The sequence below is a fragment of the Oryza glaberrima genome, chromosome 7 (assembly GCF_000147395.1).
Source record: "Oryza glaberrima chromosome 7, OglaRS2, whole genome shotgun sequence".
Taxonomy (NCBI): domain Eukaryota; kingdom Viridiplantae; phylum Streptophyta; class Magnoliopsida; order Poales; family Poaceae; genus Oryza; species Oryza glaberrima.
In genome coordinates this window covers 23181463-23199560 of record NC_068332.1, presented here as the reverse complement: position 1 = coordinate 23199560, position 18098 = coordinate 23181463, and the positions used below count along the sequence as shown (strand labels likewise).

The 18098-nt window shown below is 44.5% G+C and overlaps 3 protein-coding genes and 1 pseudogene across 3 annotated transcripts; 3 read left to right on the top strand and 1 right to left on the bottom strand.

Moving 5' to 3' along the window:
* The first annotated feature begins 1255 nt into the window (after nucleotides 1–1255).
* Nucleotides 1256–3025, top strand: LOC127779484 (15-cis-phytoene desaturase, chloroplastic/chromoplastic). The gene has a single exon (XM_052306274.1). The coding sequence runs from the start codon at nucleotides 1389–1391 to the stop codon at nucleotides 2940–2942; it is 1554 nt and encodes a 517-aa protein (XP_052162234.1). The 5' UTR covers nucleotides 1256–1388; the 3' UTR covers nucleotides 2943–3025.
* A 317-nt stretch (nucleotides 3026–3342) lies between these two features.
* On the bottom strand, nucleotides 3343–4038 carry LOC127780312 (peroxidase 47-like). Its single transcript, XM_052307219.1, has 3 exons — nucleotides 4001–4038; nucleotides 3820–3891; nucleotides 3343–3694 (listed from the first exon to the last, which is right to left on the bottom strand). Exons 1-3 carry the CDS (start codon nucleotides 4036–4038, stop codon nucleotides 3343–3345), a joined length of 462 nt encoding a protein of 153 aa, XP_052163179.1.
* Nucleotides 4039–4147: 109 nt separating this feature from the next.
* On the top strand, nucleotides 4148–4898 carry LOC127780311 (uncharacterized; annotated as a pseudogene).
* Nucleotides 4899–5482: 584 nt separating this feature from the next.
* On the top strand, nucleotides 5483–10302 carry LOC127779485 (putative MYST-like histone acetyltransferase 1). Its single transcript, XM_052306276.1, has 9 exons — nucleotides 5483–5838; nucleotides 6201–6289; nucleotides 6470–6529; nucleotides 6740–6952; nucleotides 7631–7699; nucleotides 7896–8057; nucleotides 8217–8310; nucleotides 8417–8559; nucleotides 9909–10302. The coding sequence occupies exons 1-9, from the start codon at nucleotides 5523–5525 to the stop codon at nucleotides 10110–10112; spliced, it is 1350 nt and encodes a 449-aa protein (XP_052162236.1). The 5' UTR covers nucleotides 5483–5522; the 3' UTR covers nucleotides 10113–10302.
* The last annotated feature ends 7796 nt before the right edge of the window (nucleotides 10303–18098 follow it).

Here is an 18098-nt window from a genome sequence, read left to right as displayed (position 1 = left end):
CTCGTCTGCTACTGCTCCTCGCATCCTCCATCATCCTCTATAGCCAAAGTAAGGAACTCCTTATTATGTGTGGCTTGAACTTCCTATGCTTGCATTGATATAAGGATTGATGTATGCTAATTATCGGTATTTTGCTTTGGTTTTTGGTTGGCTATATGATATGATTGTATTTTATTTCCAAATATAGTCATATGAATGTTTTTTTTTTCAAATGATGTGGTCTTCATGTTCAATATTTTGTGTTGTGTATGACCTTACCAACTAATGTGAAGAGGTAACTATATCTAAGCAATCCATCTACATCCCTCCAACCAACACAAGAGATAGGATCATTCCAACTCATCATATCCCTCAAACCAAACAGAAAACTAGGTCCGTTCTATTCCTAGAACCAAATAGAAACTAGGTCCATCATATCCCCAAAATACAAATAAACCTAACACATCTTATCTCATCTCCAAACCAAACACAAGCCTAAAGTATAAGAAATGCTACAAATGACCGAAATGATTTTATTACGTGAATGATGATGTGGCAAAAGTATTGCTTACGTGGCAAATGGTATTGATCGCGTGGAACAACCAAGTTTACAAAAATCTATTGTTTTTAACAAATTTTGTCTGAGATTCACAAGTTTAATTTCGGTACCACTGGAACCAACCTAAACAAACTGTGAGCCTAAGATAGCCAGTTTAGGTTACCTGCAGTAGAATCTACTCACCTAGATATAAGTCAACAACAGATGTTTATATTCATAGCTAATCATGATTTTAGTGGAAGGCGACACTTATTAACATCTACCCACCTAGATATAAGTCGACAACGGATGTTTATATCCATAGCTAATCATGATTTTAGTGGTAGGCGACACTTATTAGCGACGCGACATTTAGGGATTTAGGGTAATTTCATCAATCTTAAATTTTGGCTAGCTACATGTGTACATGCGCCCATACAAATGTGCGTGGGTACGTAATTGTCTATATACTATGTGTTCGAATGAGAAAAACTAGACTTACCCTGTTTCTCTTCTATTTTTTTTTAATAATCACCGGAGAGGAAAGGTTCTCCACTTGAATCTTCCATTGCATTTAAGAGAAAGATCTTGGGGTTACAGGGAGCGGGCATTGCCAGAGGCAAACCATTACAAATGTTGAGGTAAAAGAGGGTTCGAGAAAATAGCATTCCAGGATTGAACCATTATTCTATCAGAGCGTTCCTCTTCTGTTCTTCATCTCATGAATCAGAGTTCAGAGAGAGAGGATAACGCTTTGCTCCATGACGAATCTTCCCTGAACCCAGTCTACGGACGTCCACACAGAACACCTACACCCAACCCCACCACGCAGTCTCGTCAACCCATAGCTCCCCATCCAAACGCCGGGTCCATGCACCGAAACCACCATATCCACAGCCGGTCCATGGACAAATCAGGAACACCACCCAAACCCCAAACTCGTCTTCTCCCTCCCTCGCGCGCGCTTGCTTCCCGCCACTCGCTGTCGCCCGCCGCGACGCCCATGCACGTCCACGCCGCGCGCCCCGTCCTCCCCGCCACGCCACCCAAGCTCCGCCGCCACCATGCCGCCGCCCTCCGCCTCACCGTCACCCGCGCCGCCGCGCCGGGGAGCGACGCCACCGGCGGCGGCGGCGGCGGTAATAAGGCCGTCATTGTCGGTGGCGGGCTAGCGGGCCTCGCCGCGGCGAACCACCTGGCGTCCATGTCGGTGCCGTTCACGCTGCTCGAGGCGTCGGACCGCCTCGGCGGCCGTGTCGCCACCGACGAGGTCGATGGGTATCGGTTGGATAGGGGGTTCCAGATCTTCCTCACCGCCTACCCGGAGTGCCGGCGTCTCCTTGACTTCCCGGCGTTGCGGCTCCGGCCGTTTTATCCTGGAGCGCTCGTCTTCCTCGGCGCCGGCGAGCCGTTCTACCTGTTGTCTGACCCGTTCCGGCTTCCTCTGCGTTCCCTCTCCGCCGTGTTCTCCCCCGTCGGAACGCTCGCTGATAAGCTCCTCGTCGGCCTCGCCCGGCTCCGCGCGGCGTCCACCCCGGACGACGTCATCCTCTCGTCGCCGGAGACGACCACGGCGGCGCACCTGGAGAAGCTCGGGTTCTCGCCGTCCATCGTGGAGCGGTTCCTGCGGCCGTTCCTGGCTGGGATATTCTTCGACCCGGCGCTCGACACGTCGTCGCGCCTCTTCGAGCTCGTGTTCAAGCGCCTCGCCCTCGGGGACAACGCGCTGCCGGAGGCCGGCATCGGCGCCATCGCGTCGCAGCTCGCGGACCGCCTGCCGGCGGGCTCCGTCCGCCTCAACTCCCGCGCCGCGGCCATCGGCCAGTCCAGCGTGACGCTCGACACCGGCGAGACCGTCTCCGGCGAGCTCGGCGTCATCGTCGCCGTCGAGCAGCCGGAGGCCGAGAAGCTCCTACCGCAGCTACCAACGATTCCGGCGAAACCCAAGAAGAACTCCGAGCGGAGCACCGTCTGCCTCTACTTCGCCGCCGACAAGGCGGCGGTCCAAGACCCCATCCTGCTCCTCAACGGCTCAGGCAAAGGGATCGTCAACAACATGTTATTCGCCACCAACGTGGCGCCGTCGTACGCGCCGCCGGGGAGGTCGCTGGTGTCCGTATCCCTCGTCGGCTCCTTCGCCGGGCGGTCCGACGCCGACCTCGCCGGCGAGGTGGTCACCGAGCTCGCCGGGTGGTTCGGCGCCGGGGAGGTCGCGTCGTGGACGCACCTGAGGACGTACCGCATCGGCTTCGCGCAGCCGGACCAGACGCCGCCGACGTCGCCGGCGGGGCGCGACCCGAGGGTCGGCGACGGGCTGTACATGTGCGGCGACCACTGGTGCTACGCGACGTTCGACGGCGCGCTGGTGTCCGGGAGGAGAGCGGCCGAAGCTCTGGCTAAGGACAGGGGATTATCCTTAGCCTGATTTGAGCTGAGTGGGCCATATCGGCCTTGTTTATTTTAGGCCTTCCATTTGTAAATGGTTGGAATAAGTTCACTTTGGGTTCCTGTATTCGTCGCCCAGTCTGATTTTCGCCCTTGATCGTAAAACAGGTACGACAGGCCCCCCAACTTACGAAACCTTTTAAATAAGGTACCTCGGTAGTATTTGACCCCGGTTTTGGCTAAGGTGGCGCCTACATGGCTAGTTTGACTTGGTCTTCATTTGACGTGGCGTTAACGTGGCGCTTATGTGGCAATTCGATCCGAAAAATAATAAAACCTATGGAAACCACAGGTCAGTTTCACACACATAATAATAATAAAATGGTGGGGCCCACGTGGACCCCACCTGTCATCCTCCTTACCCCTTCTCTCTCTCCTCTCTATCCCCTCTCTCTATCTCCCCTGAGAATGGCGAGCAGCGGCGGGCGGCGCAGAGGGGCGGCGACGGAGCTGTGAGGCGGCAGGCCGCGGGTGGAGCGGCGGGTGGAGCGCTGGCGCCGGGGCCCCAGCGTCGCCACGTCGATGTCGCGGATGTTGTTCGCCAACGTCGTCTCGTTCGGGGCGGCGTAGCAGGTCTTGTTCAGGACGTTGTCGTGGTAGTCGGCATTGATCTCAGAGTTCGGCTCGGTGAGGCGGTCGTTGAAGGAGAAGCAGTGCGCCTTGCCTATGGAGTACGCGCCAGAGAGGATCACCAGCTCCTCCGGGGTGAATCCCTTCGCCGCGAAGTTGGCGCTGTGAGCTTGTCCAAGTCGGCCTTGGAGTCAGGGAGCATATTTTGGGCGACCTCGGAGGACGAGACAATGCCGTCGAGGCGGCCGACCGGGACATTGAATTTGACGCCGCCGTTGCTCATGTACCTCGATGCGTCGTGGCCAGTGAACGCGACGATGTCCGCGCAGGAGATGACGCCGGGGCACGCAGCCTCGATACTAGCAAATTAACCATCAAATTAAACACAGCACATAAAAAATCAATCAGGCGACTGATAAATACTAGCAAATTAACCATCAAAAAAATTGTGATTAGAGCACGCATGGCCGGCCCTCCTCGGCCGGCCGCCGCGCGCTGACCCTCATCGCTCGGCCGACTCTCCCGCCGCCGCCGCCACCGGAGTCGGAGTCGGTGGAGGTCTAGGTGACGGCGGCCTCCACGCGCGTGTTCATCATCGCGGCTTTTCCCGCGGCCATGGTGATCTCCGCCGAGCCGCCCCCGCCTCGACCCCGGATCCCGTCGCGGATGGCGCCGCCGCGGTGGAGGCAGCGGCGTCGAGCGCTCGCCACCAGGCCACGCTCCTCCCGTCGTTCCCGTCGCTGAAGACGTGGGGGAGCGACCGCTAGGCGTTCCCCGGAGCAGCTCGACGGGGTCAAGGAGCGGCGCATGTTCCATCTCCGCGAGGTGGATGGGAGCAACGTGGTGGCCGACGCGGAAGTTGCGGCGGCGGTATCCCCGGCTCCGGCGACAGTGCTCCAACCGCCGCTCGCCGCCGCCCCTATGCGCCGCCCGCCATTCTCACGGGAGAGAGAGATAGAGAGAAGAGGGAGAGAGAGAGGATAGAGAGAGAGAGAGGGGATGAGAGAAGGGGTAGTGAGGATGACAAGTGGGGTCCACGTGGGGCCCACCATTTTTTTTAATTATGTGTATGAAACTGACATATGGGTCCCATAGGGTTTTTATTTTTCGGATCGAATTGCCACGTAAGCGCCACGTCAATGCCACGTCAGATGAAGACCGAGTCAAATTAGCCACGTAGGCGCCACCTCAGCCAAAACCGGGGTCAAATACTGCTGAGGGACCTTATTTAAACGGTTTCGTAAGTTAGAGGACCTGTTGTACCTGGTTTTGCGATCGAGAGACGAAAATAAGACTGGACGACAAATAGAGGGACCCACAGTGAACTTATCCTAAATGGTTTCGATCCAGCAGTGTACATCGTTAAAATTTTTGTAAATTTCTTTACTCTTTTCAAATTGTAAATCCCAATGAAGAAATAGAACATCATTAGGAATGAGAACATCGTTTGGATTTGAAAATAGTTATTGATCTGCTTCACAAATTGGCAAGTCAGTGTGTTAGCCCAAACACCAAATTGGAAAAGTAGGCCGTTTCATTCTATGTTTTGATAGAACTTTTTAAAAACTATAAAATTATAAACTAATTTAATGGAACTAATTTGGTGGTTTAGATGTTGCTAAATTTTTTGATAAATTTGATCAAACTCAAAAAAAAATTGACTAGTAAAAAATTAAAGCAACTTATAAAATAAAATAGAGGGAGTATTTTTTTTTAAAAAAATCGGCAATAAAACTAAATTAGTTTAAAGTTAAAACAGAGCTGGGCCTTCAAATCCGTTGACCCAATTCAAATTTGGGGAGGATCAAACAGACCAAATACAACCGAGACGGTATCATTCTGTCACTTACATGTGGGCCCCATGGAATAAACCATGCGTCCCAACCGGACCACACGACGGAGATGATAAAGATCTAACCCAAAGCCCAAATCCGGGGCAAGAGGCCCAGCCCCAAAACCGCACAACTTCCGATCCAACTCCGACGACGAGATGGGCTCGATGGAGGCGTCCACCGCGCCGGAGAACGGCACCGCCGCCGCGGCGGCGGCCGCGGCCTCGACGGCGTGCAACGGCGCGGGCGGCGGCGGCGGCGCCGCCGCCTCGAACGGCGGCGGGGTAGAGAGGAGGCTGAGGTCCTCCGCCGCGTCCGCGTCGTGGGCGTCGCATCTGCCGCTGGAGGTGGGCACGCGCGTGATGTGCCGGTGGCGCGACCAGAAGCTCCACCCCGTCAAGGTCATCGAGCGCCGGAAGTCCTCCACCTCCTCCTCCCCCGCCGATTACGAGTACTACGTCCACTACACCGAGTGTAAGCGACCTCGCCCTCAACAGGATGCTTCGTTTCTAGGGTTAGGTTTAGGGTGCTTCAGATTGAGGAAATCTGGGGCTTAAATGGTCAATTAGTTTAGGGGTTATGAAATTCGAGGTGATATAGTGATGAATTTGTATATGGGAATATAGGATTGCTTTTCGCTGGGGCCGGAAATGGCCGTTCTAGTCTCGTGTCTCAATAGTTTCAGTACAATCACAAACTTTTACCCGATTTCGTTAGCTGAAATAGGAGTTAGTGCTTCATAACAGCTGCAGCGTATTCTGTTGTGGGTTTGTGGAGTTCTTTCATGTTGACATATTTATGCTTACCAATCGTATTTAAATGTAATGAACTTGCAGTCAATAGGAGGCTCGATGAGTGGGTTAAACTTGAACAACTTGATCTTGAGACTGTTGAGACCGATGTTGATGAGAAGGTAGAAGATAAGGTAACATAAATTCATGTTGTTCAATTGTCAATCATACCAGTAGAATTTGCTTTTTCCTTATATTGGCCGCTATACCGTCCAGGTGACGGTTGAAAACCTGAGATGATCATCCTAAGACATAAATAGCCCTCTGTTATTTCAAAAGAATACTCATACAACTCCATTTTAATATGTACTCAGGCAACAAGCTTGAAGATGACACGGCACCAGAAGCGTAAAATTGATGAAACCCATGTGGAGGTATGGAATAGATTGTATCACTGTGGATAATTCGATTATCATTTGTTCTTGAAGATTTATTATCTGTAAGGATGTTAGTTTGCTATGCACTGGCTACAAAAATTGATGAAACACATGTTGGTTCCTTCTTCACGTTGTACTGTAATTGTGGTTTCCCGTTTGAATTAGTATCCTGAAACTAATCTAGCTTTGTGTCCATTTCCATTATAGCAAGGTCATGAGGAGCTTGATGCTGCTAGTTTGCGGGAACATGAAGAGTTCACAAAGGTGAAAAATATAGCGAAGATAGAACTTGGGAGATATGAGATAGATACGTGGTATTTCTCTCCTTTCCCACCGGAGTATAATGACTCTCCAAAGCTGTTCTTCTGTGAGTTTTGCCTCAACTTCATGAAGCGCAAGGAACAGCTTCAGAGGCACATGGTGAGATTTAGTTATTTGTTCCCATATGGAGGGTTACTATCTTTTCAGCCAGGCTCTGCTAATGCAAATTTGGGAGTATGAGCTCAAATCTGCCTGCACTTGTTTAGCTCCTCCTGTGCTTTTTCGGCCCATCTATCTTAACTTTTTGTTCATTGTACCATTAGGTGCCAAACATGTTCTCTTAATCTTTATTTTTTTAAAAGGCCCTGTTTGTATTGCAGGAATTTCCTCATAAAGCTGCAGTAATTATACTGTTTACTGTGAATTTTGTGGGTTCTAAAAAATGCCTGTTTTGCCATTCTAGTGGTCCCTAGCTCTGAATTGATTGCAACTGTTGTGTGTCGCCAGCCATTTAATAATTAGTACAACGAACATCATAAGTAAAATGCAACCCCTCTGCCCCACTACTTATGTTTCTGGCATCTCAGAAAAATCTCCTTAAATGTCCTCAAGTCATGGCTGGTACTTATTGACATTACAAATACCATAAATCAGATCAACCTCGCTGCATGTGCAGCATATTCTGTTCCTGAGTTGATCACTTGATCTATGATCATCTTTGAATGCATTTTATATCTTGTTTGTTGTGCACATGTTTCATTTATAGCATTCTGATATTCCATGTTAAATTATCATAAGTCATAATCAATGATTAATTCCATTCTCTTTACTATACAGAAAAAATGTGATCTTAAACATCCCCCTGGTGATGAAATATACAGAAGTGGAACCCTGTCTATGTTTGAGGTTAGTTCGATATCCATTTTAGCTTCCTGTAATGGCAGCTTGCATGCTATGTTGATCAAGTTTCTGAAACCAGTTCTCTGCTGTCGGCATAATGCCTTAAAAAGTTTTAAGAAAAGCAGAATGGAAATCATGCAACTTCTCCTTTTCGTTTAGTTATCTTAATATTTTAATAAGAAAAATGTTTGCATAATTGCAGGTTGATGGCAAGAAGAACAAAGTTTATGGGCAGAACCTTTGTTATCTTGCCAAACTATTTCTTGATCACAAGACACTTTATTACGATGTTGATTTGTTTTTGTTCTACGTCCTGTGTGAATGTGATGATCGGGGGTGTCATATGGTGGGGTATTTCTCCAAGGTAAAGTTCACAATGCTTCTCTGTAATGAATATTACTTATTTCTTTGTTTTAATGAACTGAAATTTATATTTGTGGCGCTGTTTCTGTTTGCAAGATGTATTTCTTATTAGTAGTAGTGAATCATTTGATGTTTCATATTGGTTGTTATCATTATCCAGGAGAAACACTCTGAGGAATCTTACAATTTGGCTTGCATCCTCACTCTCCCTCCATATCAAAGAAAAGGATATGGGAAGTTCCTGATTGCCTTCTGTAAGATCTTATGCTCTGTATTATGCCTGATAAATTTTAGTTCCCATGCACACCGAATCATAACTGTATCGTAGCATTTTGTTCAAGATTTTTTTTTTAATTGCAGCCTATGAGCTTTCTAAGAAGGAAGGTAAAGTAGGGACACCGGAGCGCCCTCTTTCTGATCTTGGTCTGCTCAGTTATAGAGGTTATTGGACTAGAGTGCTTCTAGAGATTTTAAAGAAACATAAGAGCAACATATCCATTAAGGTAATCACCACATTCCTTCCCCTCTATCTAACACTATAGTTTTTTTCTCTCTCCATTTTATCATTTGAATAAATCATGATAAAAACAGGCGTCATTTTCTTTTTTGGCATTGCATCAAATACTCAGACTTTTTTTTATCCCTATCTGATCCTGTTCATTGATGATCTCAGCCAATCTATTACTTACAATCATATGTAGGATAAAGTGTCATCAGGTTAATTTCTAGTGTGTAAATGGTCAGATTAATATAGGCTAAAATGGTCAGGTCAGGAGTAGCCAGTTGAGTGAACAGTAAGATCATGCTTGCCCACACAAGGACATTGGTTTGCATATTAATAGGCTTTTCACCTTACATCTTCCTGTTCGTTTGCCCTGGGGCCTGAAAACTTTTGGATTATGTGAGACAGACCATTTGATGCTACACTTCACAGTTTGGATGTTTGTGGATATCCATGAGATCTTGATTACCAACTCAAATCTAATGTGCTACTTTTCATGGATACAGTAGATATGTGCAGTTCAGTAGTCTGAAGGGAGGCTGTAGATTCTTACACCCAGTTTACTTCTTACAAATTACAATAAAATATTAAATCCAACAAACCAAGCTGAAATTCATGTGTCATCAGTCAATATTTGTCCACATCTAAATAATCATTCATGTAGATATAGCCCACTGCAGTTTCATGGACAGCTATAATAACTAATAAAAATCTTCACTCAACTTACTTCTGGCATTAGAACCATTGTTCTAGCTCTTAAAGATTGCATGAAAGAATAAATCAACAATTAGATTCTCCAAGCTGCATTATATCCTTAAACCATTCTGAAGAAGAGCTGTATATCCTTTTCTTTTGAACTCAAATATATTTAGACAGGATCACATGCAACTAGTGTAATCTGCAGAAACTTCCTCTACGGAAGGACATAGATCCATGTGTTCTCTGGCTTGTCAGCCTGTGCCTTCCTGTTCATCTTGCCCCGGCCCTCTAAAACTTTTGGATGTATGCAAATCAAACCTTTTGACGACACACAAGAACAATTGGATTCTGAAAGATAATTGTTCCTGCATCCTTGCTCCCTGATGCACTAGTACAGTCACTGGTGCAAACAGATCTGTAGGAAAAGTCAATAGGCTGTGTTGTACTAACTACTGTATAATTTTACTTTCCATACTAATTTTTTTTTTCAAATCATGAAGAAACACACACATTGAGTTCCTCTGTAGCTGAATCCATAGCCCATAACTCCACCACAGATCCATCATTTTCTATCATCAATTAGCTTCGATTTGCATTATCCAATTACGCAGCCCTAAACTGTTCCTAACAGGTTGTCGCGCTTGAATGCAGGAGCTTAGCGATATGACGGCAATAAAAGCGGACGACATCTTGAGCACGCTTCAGAGTCTGGACCTGATCCAGTACCGGAAAGGTCAGCACGTCATCTGCGCTGACCCCAAGGTTCTCGACCGCCACCTCAAGGCCGCCGGCCGGGGTGGCCTCGAGGTCGACGTTAGCAAGCTGATCTGGACACCCTACAAGGAACAAGGCTAAGCTAAGCTCTCGTGCCAAACGAATTAGATAAAAAGAAAATCTGACCAGCTCAATCCTGTACATTTCCCACTTAGGATCTCCCCCTCTCTTTCTCCCTCACTTGTGTACCGTAACTGTAGTGTTGTAAACATCGACATTGTTATTTGTGTTGCAGTAATCCATGAAAGAAACAATAGCTCTCGCTTCCCTACATTTTGCTCCTGGACACATGTATATATCTGAACATCCTCCGATTTACACGAAGAGGAAGACAACGAAACCAGCAGCAAAACCGGGACTCGTCTTCCTCGTCTCATTATTCATTCAGCTGTGAATGTGTGTGCTGATCTGATCTCTCATCTCTCTCACCGGAGGCAAGCAGATCCTATCCAGATTCCAGGGCAGCCACTCGGGCACTCTTCACTCCCTTCGAAGGGAGAGCCTGTCTGTACTAGTAGTACGTAGTTGTACATTTGGCAGTAGCAGCAGCATTGCTTTGCTTGCACTGGGTACACCTGTACGCCCATATGGGTGGGGCAGGGGAGGCACGTTCAAGTGCGAGGGGGGGAGACAAACTGTGGTTAGTGGTGGTAGTGGCAAATAGCAAGGGGACGGGGAGGAAGGCGACACATGATGCGGCTGGGGATTAGGATTGCAAGAGACGAGACTCATATTTGATATGAGATGTGTGAGATCTACTACTGCTATCTCCTGCATCTGCAATCACGATCAGAGTTGCCTCTCCTTCCTGCTCCTGCAGCATGGCATGGCCGTCCCGGTCCGGTCCCAGCGGATGATGGGGCGTACAGAAGCAAACGCCGCTGGGATGCTGCTACTGTATGGCTTTGCTTGCGTGCTTTTGCTCCATACCGAGAGTCGGTATCTGTTGCCATGAGTACGTACTCATATGAGGGGGAATGGAATTGACGTTAATTAAACAGCCAGGCAGGGACGCTTGCTGGGAGAACATGTCGAAATGGGGGTGCGGTGCGAAACAATATGACAGAAATTGGTAGAATTCAACGGAATCCGATCGAGCTGCGATGCGACACGGACGCGTGTTACTGTTTGTTGCCCAACAAAAAGGGCGAAAAGAAAAGAAAAAAGGGGTTGTTTGGGAGGGGAAGCAACAAGCATTGGGGAGGGGGGGGGGGGGGGGGGGGGCGGATGGCGCGCCGTACGCGGACACCGAGGCGGCGCATGATTGGTGCCGGTGCTCCACACTTCCACGGCTCCACGCCACGCCACGCCACGGCGTGCCTCTCTCGCTTTACGCGAATTCCGATGCTCTCTTCCGTCCCGCCGCTTTTCTTTTCCCACCGTGCCAGCCACAGCCCACACACAGCCCGGCCGGCCCTAGCTAATCATCGTGCACACAGGTGATGTTGCCTACGCTAACTGCAATTGGTCTCCGCTCTCCGGTTGTCCGGTGGCACGCACGCCACCGCCACGCGCCCCCACGCCACGGCGGCGCCATGATTTTATTTTAGGGTATGTTTTTACGTCAAAATTGAAAGTTTGGTTAAAATTGTATCGATGTGATGAAAAAATTGAAAGTTTGTGTATAGGAAAGTTTTGATGTGATGAAAAAGTTAAAAGTTTAAAGAAAAAATTTGGAACTAAACAAGGGCTTACTCCTTTCTCGTCTCTATTTGGGATAGATGTAGTATTTCATTAGTACTTTATTTGTTATAAAAAAGTTCAATACAAATGAAGATGTGATACGACTTAATACTTAGTACTGTACAACGAAACCTAAATTCGCTAGATTAGGTCTTTTTACATGTTTCGTTATACTAGGTTATGCCACATTCCTATTTAACTTTTTTTTTTCATGGAGAGAATACTTCATACTTGTTCTAGACGATGGATATGGATATAAACGTATAACTTTACCACAGTATAGAACAAATAGAGTAGGTTAACTTAACCGGCTCCAACAACAAATACGTCAGATATGAGCTGAGCTGAAAGAAAAACGATGGTAAAGAGAGATAAAAGCGCCGGCTGCAACACGACCTCATATGCTTCCATGCGACGCTGCTCACTCTAGAGAGAGTTTACAGTGACGACACACTAGGTACTTGTTAGATTAAACGAATAAATAGTATATATATGCGCTAGAGGACAATACATTGAACTACTTACAGCTCACTATCGTACATATTATCTTCCATTTTACTAAGAGCGTGTTTAGTTCACACCAGAATTAAAAGTTTGGTTAAAATTGAAACGATATGACGAAAAAGTTAGAAGTTTAAAGAAAAAGTTTAAAACTAAACTCGGTCTAAGATGGAAGATTTTACAGCTTAACAGGTATCTGTACTATTGCCCTGTCTCTTATACCGGATAATCTCGACCATCACCTCGCACGTATACATGGACGGAAGCTCGATCACTTGCACGAGCAGTAGCAGCGGGAGGAGTGTGAAGCTGGGGGAGGAGACAAGGGAGATGGTCCACTCTGTTTTTGCTTCGGCGATCACATGGACACATGCGTGGACGCATCATGCATGCATGGACACACCGAAATGAAAGATCGATCAAACAAGGGGCCCCCCGACGGCGCGCGGGGCCGTATATATATGTGTCCTTCCTACAGTTCGTCGTCTTAAATGGCATCCTGGTCGCACATGGACACGCTCAGGATTGATATACCGACCTCGTCCCAAAATATAAAAAAAATTTATTGTTTAGATAAAAATATATTCTCATATTTTAAGTTAAGTTAATGCATAAAATTAAAGTTAGCACACGTAAAACAAAAAAGCTATTAGAATATGATTAATTAAGTTTTAATCTCTACTATTATAAAAATTGAAAATGTTTTCGTTGGTATTTTAGTATGTTATTCGTATTTGAGTCGGTTTTTAAATTTCTTTTTTGAAATACATATCCGTATTTGAATCGGATTTTAAGTTCATTTGCTTTTGGATACAGAAGAAGTCGTATAAGAATTTTCTTTTTTAAAACTTGCTAACTTAATATGAAAGTCAGACTTCTAATTATAGCTCATGATTTTCTAAAAATATATCCAAGCGAATTCTCACAGTGAATTTCATTCTAACTGAACCGTATAATAATAATAATATTAAAATAGTATCACCCGTTGCGACGCACGTGTATTTTTTCTAGTTATTATAAACTTAACAAATGTATATATTTGATATTTTTAAAGCAACTTTCATATAAAAAGTTTTTTACGCGGAACATTACTGTTTAGTAGTTTAGAAAACGTGCTAAAAAAACCGAGATAAAATCTATATCTTCGTAAGAAAGAGCATATGTTATAATTTTTTTTTCAGAAGTAGTACGTAGTACAGTATTGTAGACTTGTCGTAGCAGACATGCCTGCATGTACGCATGTTGACACGCACGGCTTCTTCTTCTTTCTTCTTCTTCCACCCCATCGTCGACCTCTGCTCTCGCTCCTCCCTGTCGCTCGTGCAATTGCCTATTTTCGTAATTATGTCCTCTCTAATCTTCAGTTCAGTTTGGTTTGGTCCGCCTGATTAACTATCCCTACACATCATGATTATGACCGTGCAATTCGATTTCAGTTAGTTCAGTTAAGTCCTCTATCATGGCTGAAGAATTTTCGCCAAGCACTACTTGCTGATTCCCATGTTCTGATCTACCATCATCTATCACAATCTGAAATCCGCCAATCAGCCGTAACCGGTGAACTGTGAGGGCGCTAGATCTTTGACCAGCAGATATGACCCTGTTCTAAACACGTGAGGGGATACACATCACATTTCGCCTCATTATCTAAAAAAAACATCACATTTCGCCTACTACTCAACTTCGACCAGATTATATTCATGACACTATCAATTACACCAGCTTAATCAGAATTAATTAGCACTAGAGCGACTAGTGGTGGTGGTGATGGTGGTGGGGATGTGACGGGCGGCGTCGCGGCGACGATGGATGGAACGACAAGAAGATGCATCGCATGCGCTGTAATCCGCGAGGATTACTCCTGTAAAGCATATGGCGCCATGTAATGGAAGCATGGAACACAACACCACCCAGCACGCGCCCAGACCGCCAGCACGCTACCTGCCTGGTGCATGCACATTGCATTTCCCAGGTGGCCAGATTCACAAAACCGACGAAAACAGATCGATGTTCGCGAAAACCGGATTTTCCACTCGGTTTGTTTTCAAGTTCAACAAAATTTGATCGGATTTTATCGGGATTCAACGGTTTCCATGAAAACCGAATTAAAAAACCAATTATCACCGGTTTTTAGCTCGGAAACAGTTCGGTGAGCATGAGCTCTAGGGCGGTGGTCTTCGTACTTCGTCCTCGCCTTCGCTCACTTCCACATATTCTATTGTGTCCTGCTGGTGATGCTCCTCCATGCTTTCTTTAACTAATAACGCTACTAACCACTTTTACTTAGATTAAAATCATGCACTCACTCACTCTGTCTGCCTGCCAGCCTCTTGTTTTGTTTAGAGATCTGTTTGTCTCTGTATATGTGCATAGAAGACTTTCTGAAAGACGAGTCTTTAGCCAGTCCAGTCAATCTAACCCTTATCCTTCTGACAGCACGGGTCCATACAGCCTTTCACGGACAGAACGGACTGTCAGTCACTGGGGCCCACCAACAAAGATCGCTCAATGGCAAAACCGTACCAGTATTACCAATACTACTACTGTGCCAGTCTGAAAAATGTTCTTCAGTTTAAGTATGATTACCAATACTAATCATTATTCAGGTTAAGCTTGGTTCTCAAGCCTCCAGATTGATTGCTTTAGTTTACCCTTAATCAGTACTACAAACGTGTACCATTGCACAGTGAATCCATGATGCATGACAGTGGAGTTAATCTAGCTCAGGTCCCAGGTTTAGCTGCAAAAGACGCATGAAAAAAACATCATCTCATGGAGCAGCAGCGGCAACATTTTTTTTCTTCAGATGGTTTCAAATTCAAGCAAAGCCCCGGGACAACTAGCCAACTGAGCAGCTTTAACTGCCACACTGATAGTCTTTTGGTTACTCTCTTTTACAGTGAAAGTGTCCTGGTTAATCCTCACCTTTTGTACTGCCCATATCTTTCTTTGCAGTCCTTTTCCTGCAATCAGCAACAATAATTCTCCCATCCAGTACCACTGTAGTATTTTTTAAAAAAAAGTACCACTGAAAATTTTTACCCTGTTTGAGATAGTTTAAACTGATGAATTAATGGATAATATGATTTTTATAGCTATTTAAGGGTATGAATAAATAAATTAACTACTATAAAGTTCAAAAAATGGTTTAGAAAAGTTTTTCCAAAAAAGCATATAGAATTTTTTTTTACACAAAATGCACCAGTTTATGAAGCATGTAAATGAAAAATCCAAAATCCAGTATTCCTTTTGGAATTTCTTCAGGTTGGTTGTTGAAAGAGTGTTGGGAGGTTCAGAAAATAAAAACAGCATTCGACATGGACACTTTCTTCTTCTATTTTTTTTAGTGTGTTTTAAGACGTCAAGGTTCTTCTACTCGGTTACAGCTCAGGGTTTGGTAGCCTCAACTAATCTACTCGGTGCTATTTGAGTCTTCGGTGTGAAACATTACTTAATTCCCTGAATAAATTAGTACCTGCAGCATGTTCTGATCCAGTTACTGATTAGCATTTGCATTTCCCCAAGAAACCGCAATTCAGAGCAAACACGGCATGATTATGCAGTACTGATAATCCCGCACCTAATCAAGTTAAGAAACTTCCTAATCACTTCATAACGACTGCAAAAGGACATCTGTTGCAATTATCTATAAAAGATATATAAATTATAATTGTACATATGATTCATATCATTATCTAAAAAAATTGTATACGACTCATATATAATAGTCTGTCTAATTGCTAGTAGAACTTAATTACAATCTTTCGAGTTTCCGCATATGGTTTATAGTGTGATCATGACCTTAATTAAAGTAATCAGAAAACATCTGCTTCTAACACATGGCTGGATATTGACTGTAATTTAAACCCGTTTGTTGCACCAATTAGGCATTTCGTGCAGGAATTACATCCAGCTCAGGACCAGTCAGGACACACACTGTCACCCTCATACACATCCAAACGAGAGGAAAGAAATGGAAGAATATTTGACTTATGGAACTCCAATCATGCTTGGCCCCTCTTAATCTAAAAATATTGCAACCTTAATTAAGTGTCATCCAAACATGACACACTTTTCAACTTATCCTGCTAGTTAATTCTTGTTAGCACTACCGTCTCTATCACAGACAACTCTGGATTTTGATGTCAAGAAACTCCAAACTCCAGAGCCCATCAATCTCTCCGATTGATTAGTACTCCTCTACACCATGTCATTTTCAGAGCCTATATTTCCTCCTAACAGCAAGCATCTGGATTAGGATATGAATATATATCCTCTAATTCCACTATGCACCGACTGTTTTACCGTCCTTTCAGTCATCACATCCTTAACCTTAAACTTCAGAAATGGCATGTTGAAATGTTGGCAAGATTCAGAAGCAAAAACTGCACAGATCCTGGATCAGCCAAATTCATGAAAGGACTAACACCAATTTTGACAGAAATCGAATAATTGGATGAACAGAGGAAGATCACAATATAAAATATCTTGTAAACTGTCAATATGAAGCACTGAAATTATCTGGAGAGGTAGAAATTTTCTCTTGATCTACCTGGTACCAGAAATATATAATTGGACATGTGACAGGCTCCTGAATCTAAGGTCTTCATGTCTCTCTAAACCTCTGTGAGCTACTGAAATAAATACTACACTCCATTTACTACTACCACTACATCACATCAACCTTGCACAAACTAGAAGAATATCACCTCATGACACTTGTCCATGACAAAAATTGTATACTTTATAAACTGTCGATTTTTTTCCAGTTCTGTTTGGATTTTTTTTCTAAAAAAAATTATAGTCTAATGTGTTGTTGAGTGGCATGAAGAAAGAGAGCATTGGAGGTAAGGAAAAGGGAGGAAAGAATGGAAAGCAAGAGGGCAGGCAGCTCAACTGAGCTGGAGGAAAGGGGTCAAAGCCTGAAACAGCCTTGGGTCATGTGGGGGCTCTTGCTTTTCTACCAGTGCCCAGTGTCTGCACACATTTGAGAGGTTTATTTATTTATTTTGAATTACTGATTGTCCCCAATGGGTGGCACTCTAATAATCTAACTAATGTATAAATGAATGTAGCTTTTGTTATTTTTTATTGCATGTTCCCTAATTCTCTTCCTTGACCTTGAGATGTCAAGAAGTTGCTGTAACAATAAATATTTTGACATTAAATATTTCCGTAGTTAAATTGAGTTTGTCTTTTCAGGAATAACGTGAGTAACATGTTTTTTCTTCTTCTTTTTTTAAAGAATATAGTTATAAAGCACTTTAGGATGAGCAACAAAACGCTACTAGTACTACACTAGAACACATCTACAGTACAAAGGGAAAAAAAAGATCTACAATGGTGAAAGATTCAACTTGCATTCTAAGCGGTCATTTCTTGCGCTTACCAAATTGCTCACACTCAACTATGGAAAACTTACAAAAACTCTTAAATACAAAACTCTCGACTGTTTGATTTTACTAGCTAGGAGTTACAGGAAATCTAGATTTACCCGCAACATGCTACGTTAGCCTTGGTAAGAGTTACATAATTTTCTTTTGCACAAACAACCTTTCCCAAAACATATCTACAATATAACAAAAGCACAAACCAACCAATAAACAAAAGCAAACTTCCAAGACCAGGTACATGAAACCATGAAAAAGTTATAAGTATAACCACCCTAAAGACAACATTGTTTTTACTCTCACATTGTCACACAATATGCTCCGTAACCCAAGTACTCACACAATGACACAAAACAGAACTCCCTCTGTTTAAAAAAACGAATCTAAAATTATACGTGACACATTCTAGTATAATAAATTTGTACATAGGTATGTCCATATTCATAGTTCTAATATGTGTAACATCTAATATTAGGTTGGTTTTTTATGGAAC